This window comes from Gracilinanus agilis, chromosome 2 (assembly GCF_016433145.1).
Source record: "Gracilinanus agilis isolate LMUSP501 chromosome 2, AgileGrace, whole genome shotgun sequence".
Lineage (NCBI taxonomy): Eukaryota > Metazoa > Chordata > Mammalia > Didelphimorphia > Didelphidae > Gracilinanus > Gracilinanus agilis.
This window is the reverse complement of record NC_058131.1, coordinates 680,283,495-680,292,471: the sequence shown is the minus strand read 5'-3', so window position 1 is coordinate 680,292,471 and position 8,977 is coordinate 680,283,495. Positions and strand designations below refer to the sequence as shown.

General features: G+C 39.3%; 1 protein-coding gene across 1 annotated transcript; it reads left to right on the top strand.

Annotated features, from left to right (window-relative positions):
- Window positions 1-3,855: 3,855 nt before the first annotated feature.
- On the top strand, window positions 3,856-8,242 carry LOC123236632 (transmembrane protein 202-like). The gene is made up of 5 exons (XM_044662995.1): window positions 3,856-3,954; window positions 4,292-4,547; window positions 5,500-5,643; window positions 6,196-6,327; window positions 7,902-8,242. The coding sequence occupies exons 1-5, from the start codon at window positions 3,856-3,858 to the stop codon at window positions 8,240-8,242; spliced, it is 972 nt and encodes a 323-aa protein (XP_044518930.1).
- Window positions 8,243-8,977: the final 735 nt, after the last annotated feature.

The following is an 8,977-nucleotide window of genomic DNA, read 5'->3' as shown; positions in this document are numbered from 1 at the left end:
GTTCTTTTTTTCCTAGTTATTTAATTCTTCCCTTCTTTTTTCCTTGTCAGGTAAGTAAAATCCTCCTTCCCTTCCTCCCCTTTATCTTGTTTTATTTGTTAGGCTTTTAAATTTTCATTTTCTACAATTTTTAAAAGGACTTTTTCTCTTTATTGTTCATTTTCCCTTTCTATTCTAGAATTATATTCTTTGATTGTTGGCTGTTTTTGTTTTTTGTTTTTTCATTTTTTTGGTCCTCTTTTAGTCTTTCTTCATGGAATTAAAGCTTCAAAGGTACCTACTTGGGATTTCTATTTCTAAAGAATTTTAAATTATTGATTTGTAAATCCTGACTCCCACAGTTCCCTTATTCTGTTGAATCTTACTCTTAGAAATACCCATTACAGTTGATGATAAAAAAGATATTGCCACATGGTAGAAATTTTCCTCTATTCCTGGTTGGCCTTTTCATTAATTAACTTTTGCCTGCCCCTGGCTCATTTTTTTCCCCATTTGCCATGAAATCTTCTCCCTGATCCATGCTCTCATTCTTCTGAGTTTCAGTTGCTGGAGTTTATTAAACAGGAGAGTAACAAGGTCAGATTCATGCTGAAAGTCATTTTGGCAGCAGTGCAGAAAAAAAAGAATAGGGTGGTGAGAATGTTGAGACACAGAGACCAAATAGGAGGCTGTTGCAATAATGTAGACAAGAGGTAATAAGGGCCTGAACTAAGGGGGTGGCTATATGAGTGAAGACAAGGCTACTTCTTAGCCACCACCCTCACCTAGAAACCATCCCACCCTCCCAGAAACCACCATCCCACCTAGAAATAATTAGGCCAGATCCATATCAACCTCTATCAGGGAAGATTAAGTTACAAAGGAGTCAAAACTCTGAGATTATCAAGTAAAAGAGGCAATATGTATTAGCATGCTTGTCTTCTTGTGTGACTACAGTTTTATTTGCCTCCCTGTCAGTCTTCACTGCAAGCACTCGTCATTATGGAACACAGATTTAGAGCTTCAGAAAGGAGCTTCAGAGTTTATTTAGCACAACAGTATTATTTTACAGGTGAGAAACCTAAGTTTCTTGATGATTAAATTATTTGCCAGCAGTCATACAGTTAGCATGTAGAGAGGAAGCAGGATTTGAACCCAAATCTTCTGATGCTAACTCAAATGCTCATTCCACTGGACAATGTTATTTCTCAAAGGAGTTGCTCCAGATGAGGAAACAAGCCTTTATACTTTTTACTGTTAATAGAACAAAAATCTCTGATAAATCCTCACTAGTTTGGATCTGTGAATGGTGAAATGGAAGAAGAATAATGGTCTAAGTTCTCAAGGAGCTCATAGTCTAATAATGGGGGAGGGCAGCATGCTAAAAAAAAAAACCTATGTACAAATAAGATACAGAAATATTAAATTGGAGGTATTTAACAGAGAGAAGGTACCTCGCATTCAGGGCAAGTGGGAAAGACTTCTAATAGAAGATAGCATTTATAGGTGGTGATTGAACGTGATCATGAAGAGATCTAAATACCAGTCAGAGGCATTTATGCTTGATTCTGGAAGTAGCAAGAAATCACTGGAGTTTATTGAATCACATGATCAGACCTGTACTTTAAGGGGATTACTTTGGCAGCTACAAGTATAGGATGGACTGCAAAGGGGAGAACTTGAGGTAGGGGTCCCAAGCCAGCAGACTACTGAAATAGTCCAGGCCTGAGGTAACAAGGGACTAGATCAGTATTGGTCCTGACTGGTTAATACTTATGGCTTTATCTAAGGTTATAGTTTTGCTAGTTCTAGACATGGTATAAGAATACCTATTGAGTGTTTTTATGTGTTGGAGCTCAGGGGAAGAGAGGGACAGAGAAAGGTTGGAAGAGAGAGGAAAAATGTTCTAGGAAGTTTATCAAGAAATATGCAAATACTTGTAAGCCTGTAGAATTTCTTGTCACCTGGGGGGTGGGGTGATAAGAGGAAGGAGAAAACATGAATCATGGAATCATGGGGAAATTTTTAAAATAAAAATTAATAGGAAAAAAAGAAATATGCAAAAGAATTAAAAAACAAGGGCCCAGTTTGGCAGACATAAATATATAAAATCAATGAGGTTTACACAATGGAATGTACTTCCTTTTGAACAAAATATCATATAATCAATTTAAGAGTTGAGAGGGCAGCTGGGTAGCTCAGTGGATTGAGAGCCAGGCCTAGAGATGGAAGGTCCTAGGTTCAAATCTGGCCTCGGACATTTCCCAGCTGTGTGACCCTGGGCAAGTCACTTGATCCCCATTGCCTAGACCTTACCACTCTTCTGCCTTGGAGACCAAGGTAAGGGTTTTAAATAAACAAGCAAATAAATGAGAGAGAGAGAGAGAGAGAGAGAGAGAGAGATGGAGAGAGAGAGAGAGAGAGAGAGAGAGAGAGAGAGAGAGAGAGAGAGATAAAAGGTTTTAAAAGTTGAAAGAAAATCCAGAATTCCTGAGTCTAATCCATGCTCAAAAGATTTACCCAGTATAACATACTTGACAAGAAATCATCCAGACTCTGCCCAAAGACTTCCAATGAGGGTAGGGCCTAGAAAATGTTAAAGGAAGTTGGAAAGCCTCCCTTCTACTAGATATGGAGAGAGAGAGAGAGAGAGAGAGAGAGAGAGAGAGAGAGAGAGAGAGAGAGAGAGAGAGAGAGAGAGAGAGAGAGAAAGATTTCCCTCACCTACCTGACATTGAAATTCCCTTCTCTTCCATTTAAATGCAAATCTCTATTCCTCTACTGGAGGAACTATTGGAGTACAGCATTGATTTGGATCATATTAATTGATTAACCATGCATATTCAAAGCCACTCAAACAGTTGGCAATTGTTAAGCATTTATTATGGGCCAGACAAAGTAAGCAGTAGAAACACAGAGAAAGCCAAAACCATGGTCCCTACCCTCATACCAAGGAGAGAGTTGACATACATGTAAATACAAGATGTATACAGTGCAAATGGAAGATTAATGGAAGGACACAGTAGGAAGGACAAAAAAAAAACTAAACTAAAAAAACCTTAGGAATACAGATTTAGAGCTGCAAGGTGCCACAGAGATGATCAGGCCCAATTTCTTCATTTTACAAATGAGTAAATCTGACCTGGGATTTAAATCATGTTCCTCTGACTCCAAATCCAGCTCCCATTGTAAGGTACAGTGGAACCTCCTAGTAAATGTGTCTCTCAACCTCCCTACACATCAGTTCCCCCCAAAATGAGGGAGTTGGACAAGATGGCTTCTGAGGTCTCTTACCACTTCAGTTCTATAATCCCATGATCACATAATTTAATAGAGTGACAAAGAGGAATAATTTTCCCCAATCCATATATAACACCCCTACATGTAAATCTTTTATCACTTGGAAAATGAAAAAGAAAGCAGATCTAGTAGGGAAAGTTAAAATGCTATTTGTTTTGGGGAAGCCAGTGATGAGAGAAGGGAAAATGTCATGGCCCTAGAAGCAGAGGCAGGAAAGAACCTGATGAAGACTTATAGAACAGAGAGATAATGGAATATAAAATTAAGACTAAGGAGGCCCAAGGGTTTCTGGGGGGGAAATGAATTAAGGCAAAGAGATTGAAGGTAGAAATTGGGGATCTAGTTCAGTCCAAACTCTCTCTCAGGAATAGTGTTTGGACCATGAATTAAGAGCTTCAGCATACAAGGCTGAGTAGCTGATCATCTGGGTTCCACTTGCTTAACTAAAAATGGCAGCTTCTTCCCAACCCAAGAAGAATTAGAAGACAACCGATACACATGTCACAAATAGATTCCGTGAGTCATGGCAGAGATGGGGGAGGGGACAGAAGAAGTGTTGGCCTAACTCAGAATTCCATGGCAGTTGGAAGCTGCAGTGGGGATTCAATGGCTTCGGTCACCGAGTCTGACTCTAGGATCTTGAGCTTCCAGAATTCTTACGTTCCCACCTACAGAGTGAGAAGGATCTGTTGGGGGTAGATGGGGAAAGAATCTTCTTGAGGTGGGCTGGTGGTTTAGAGGTTGGGGAGAGGATAGTCAGGCAAAGAATAGCTACTCCAAAGGTATGTCTTCTATCAGTAAAGAAGGGATGGGCATGAGTCCAGATAAATCAACTCTTCAAAGAGAAGTCTTACTATAAAGGGGATTCAGAAGCCTTAGGGGAGGCTGCAGGGTATAAGAGCTATAACTTTTGGGGAGTCAGGGGAGAGACATTCAGTCAAAAAGTAACAGATCCCACTTTTCCACCTTCTTTCTTCTCTCCCACCTTTCTTCCTTTTCCCTGCCTCAATAGCCAGTGCAACCCATCCGAATACACCATCTGCTTTGCATGACAAGGCAGAAACAGCAGTTCCTGGACCAATCCAGATTGTACTCCCGCATCTTCTGCATCAGCCTGTGTGGAATTAGCTTCCTCTTAATGCTTTGTATCTCTCCTCTCCCCTGGATACATTTAGTAGAGCTGAAGAATAGTTTCCATGAGCTCCATGTAGGACTCTGGACATTATGCAATCACACTATATGCTGGGACCACACACCCCGCTCGCCCTGTAAGTGCTCTCTCTGGGTCTATGGTTCATTTTATTAATTGACTCCTGCTGTGTCCCCAAACCTCATCACTTGTTCCCTTCAGACAGGAAGAGGTTCTTAGATTTAGTGTCTGGGATCTTTTCAAAAAATATTTTGATAACTCTGTTTCGATATAATTGACTTATTTCATGATTCTATGTATTTTGTGTTATATATTTTAAAACATTATTCTTAATAGACTTTACCAGCCTATCAACTGCTGATCACACACATACACACACAACAAAACCCCTGCTCAAACCGAAATTTAACATTTCTTTCAACATGAATATAGGCAACCAACATGATTCTGAGAATGGATCCAGCTGTTATGACTGCTAAAAGATTTCATGCCACTAAAAGGATAAGAATGCCTGAAAGAACTTCCTAACCCTTCTGCCTAGCATTCAGGGTTTCCCCTTGGCAAAACTGTATAATCAGCGAAGTTTTCCTTGGGCACTCTCAGTATCAGCTTACTTTATGATTTCTTCACCTCAGTGGCATTCAGTCTTTCTCTTCCCTCAGGCAGCAATCTCCTCATCCCCTTTTTATTCTTAAAAGACTTTAAAAAAAAAAAAGATCTGAATTACCCTGTGATATGAAGCTAAGTCAACTTGTTATACCTCCCAGGGGTATTTGCCTCTTCTGGTTTATTTTCATTGTGGCATGAAAGGCTCTATCTCCAGTTGAAGGTATTTCAGGCACCATCATGCATAAAAGGAAGGATTGGAATTGGGATAGGGTAGGATGGACAGGCTTCCTGGTTTCCCTGAATTTGCAACATGTAGATGGCTTAAAGTTTACATGTAATAGCAATCCTGCCTCTACCCCTTCTCTGTCCCTTCATTCCCTGCCCTAGACTGTCCACTGTCTTCTCCAGGGACTTACTGTTTAGCTTTAGCCTAGCTTCTCCTTTTCTCTTTAACTTCTCAGACAACTTCCAAATCCCCAGGATCTTATATCTCATCTCTGCCATCATCAGCATCATTACTGTCACCTGGCTCTGCATCTCCATCTACAAATCTATGGAAAGTATCTATTTGGATCTGGGTGCTGCCATCGCCATCTTCATCTCTGGTATAGACCCTCACTAGCAAGGCCATTTGGGGGCAAAATGGAGAAGTTTGCCAAGTTTGGTGGCTTATTTTTCTAGTTTCCTTCCCCTTCTTCACTCTTTCCCTTCCTTTCTATATCCTCTCTCATACAGTTTCTTCCCTTTCCCCAACCCCAATTGTGTACAACCCTCAAGATGCCTGTGTCCTTACAGAATAAAGCCAAGAATAAAGTAGTATCCTAGAGAGAGAATCCTCAATCCAAAGGAATGAATTTCTAAAGGTTTCAGAACTTCCATCCTCCTTGACTAGACTAGTCTCAGTGATACCACAGGCAGAGAAATTTTCTTGGCAACTCTCAAATTAGTATTTGAGCTACTTTGGCCATGTGCAGTGTTGGCCTTAGATATCTTACATCAGGACTCTGGCCCTTCTTGATCTCCTGCCTTAGTTAGTCCCCAGATAGTTCTTCCTAGTGGCCCCAAGAGAAAGCTTGACCCCAAAGTAAAGCAGGAAGACAGCTCCTGGGGCAGGAGATGTTAAAGTCATTCTGTGATATCTCTGTCTCTGGTCCCAGGCACCTGCCTCCTCTTCAGTCTCATTATGTTCCTGGTACACACTAAACGGAACACTAGGCATTCAATGGCGACACAATATCTATGGACCTATTACCTCACTTGGGGGAGTAACTTCTTCTACCTGCTGGCTGGTGAGTTAGCCCTCTCTGCAATGTATAAGGGTGGGGAGGGAAAATCCATTCTAGAGAAGATCCAAAGCCCCAACTCAGATCTAAGAGATATCTCTCCAGCTCCAACACCTTCCTCTGATGTAAATAAAGTCTTGTGATTAAAAAACACTACAAAGGACATCTTATAGCTCTTGTCTTTGAAACAATTTCTATTAAATTACCCCGCTGGCATCAGGGTTAAAGTTTTAGAGAAAAGTTAGCACCTTTCTAATTCTTTAGTCTTGCCAGAAGGGAGAAAATTTCCTTTCACAACATCATTCATTTAAAATGTTTTTATTATCATTGTTGACAATATCTAACATTTATAAAGCATTTTAATGTTCACAACACACTTTACATCATTGGATAATATGTACTTCTTCTGTGTGAGGCCTCTGGGAGAAACAAAAATTAATGAGATGATCCCAATAACTCGCACTTTTGGATCAAACATCATCACCTCCTCTGCCAGTAATAAATTCTATCTAAATTCCTAAGTCAGTCACACAAAAAACCCACTTCATTCTTACAAATAAACATTGGAGGCTGGAAAAGAAAAAGGGTAAGAATCCTACATACATAGCACTTCCCTATTTGACAATAAGCTCTTCTGTAATCTTTATTTAAAAAAATAAATGTCGTATTGATGCAATTGGGGTATTTTTACTCAATAATCACTTCCCAATCACCCACATACACCCTCTCCTAGGAAAAAAAAAGCAGTCAAGCAAAAGTATCCCAATTAATTAATAAAGAAGAGAGACAGCATATGCAAAATTTCATACCTAGTCTTCCACCTCTCAAAAGAAAGGAGGAAAAGATCTCACCATCAATCATCTGGAATCACACCAGTCATCAAATTTCTCCAGACTTCTATTGTTCTTTGTCCTTTAGTTCTGTCATTATAGTCCTTATGTATGTTAGTCAGGAGACTAACATAATTTGACATGCATGTTTTTGTACCTGATAATTTACTATAAGAGGTTTGGACAAAAGTGTTCAATTTACTTCTTGGTTAGCGGGCAAGAAATGTGATTTCTATATTCTATTAAATCTCTAGTATTCCCTCTAAGAATGCAGATCTCTACCCATTCTTGATTGCTCATTCTGTGTGACTCCCAAGTAATAAATATGGTGAGAATTATGATGATGATAATGATAATAATAACAACAACCAGCATTTGTGGACTTACAAATTGCTTTACAAATATCTCCTTTTATCCTCACAACACCCTCCTATCCAGATCCTCCCATAGGTTTGTCCACTGAATGTGCCAAGAGCCTTCTACCAAAAAGCATATCAGTAGAACACCGGGGCTTACAGCAGTTATTCCTCAATCTTACCAAGTAATTAGCCCATATTTTTTCTTTTTTTCACCCAGCCCTTTTAATCATACATTTCTTTGATAACATGATTATTAAATGGCATTTTAATTATTACATTTCAATAAAATATTCCAAATATCCTGCAGTGTTTTTTTAATAGAATTTCACTTTTAACCAGTGCTGAATGCTGTCCCGTCTTATAAACCTCACCCCAACTTCTCTTTCCTTAGGGCTCATCTCTTTGTTCAACTATGTCAGGTCACGATCTCCTACACGTAGGCCACACCTCACTGTGTTTCCCCTAACAAGATCGAGAGTGAATTCTATGACATCCATGGAGCTAGATATATCGGAGACAAAATCACCATATCCTGTATCATCTAAGGGTTTGAAGTCAATGAAATATTCGTCATCATTAGGATCAGGTTCAAGACCAAGACTGGGACTAGTGACACTGTCAAGGAAAGGGTCAACAGTATTTGGAAGATCATCAGTAGATCCAGGCAAAGGAATTGTCCCAAGGGTGAGGGAAAAAATGAGTATGGGAGAATCCAGCTCCAGTAAAAATTAGAAACAAAAGAAAGGAGTCAATCACAAGTGAAGAAAAAAGAAATCTCAGTTTGGAGGACAGGTCCAACTCTTCATAATTGAGGATGGGTTATGAGTGATATCAGAAGTAATTCTAAATTCATCTTAGAATAATTCTGGTAAGCCCTTCCCCCATACGACATTATTTCTTGTGTTACTTCAAAAACAACAATTTATCAATAACAGAGAAAGTTATAAAAAATTCATTAAAAGAAAAGTTTCCTAAAAGAAAATGACAGTTTAAAGGCTATGAATGGTGAGGATGGTGAAGGTTAGGAAGTATTGGAGGCAAGTGATAGCAAAGATTCAATGAAATGAGGAAAATGAAATTTGAGCTAGAAATCTTTTTCGTGTTGATCCCCAGTGCTAACTGCTACTCCTAACTCCTTTTGACTTTAAGTAAACAGCTTAAACTTTACCTTCCTTAGGCTTAGAGTCTGAAAATGGATATAATTTCCTGCCTCCACCTACCTATCCCATGGGGATTTATTCATTAATTCAATAAAACACTGTAGGGGAATCTGTTTTCTGCAAGGCTAGGTGCCCTGAATTATTTTCATCCAATAATCAGTTCAAAGTCTGGCTGAGTACTGATAAGGGCATTCAGAGAAATGGGAGTTTTGATGGGAAGACAGAGTGGATAATGAGTTAGAAGGCTCTCGATAACCAAGAGGATAGTAATAAGCTATTTGAATTTTGAAGCTCAGTTCAATGCAAT

Bases quoted from the DNA above. Each gene is read 5' to 3' on its own strand.
- LOC123236632 (XM_044662995.1), top strand. From the start codon at position 3,856: ATGGCAGTTGGAAGCTGCAGTGGGGATTCAATGGCTTCGGTCACCGAG. The intron at 3,955-4,291 runs GTGAGAAGGATC...CTGCCTCAATAG, and splicing joins CTTACGTTCCCACCTACAGA to CCAGTGCAACCCATCCGAAT. The intron at 4,548-5,499 runs GTAAGTGCTCTC...TTAACTTCTCAG, and splicing joins CCACACACCCCGCTCGCCCT to ACAACTTCCAAATCCCCAGG.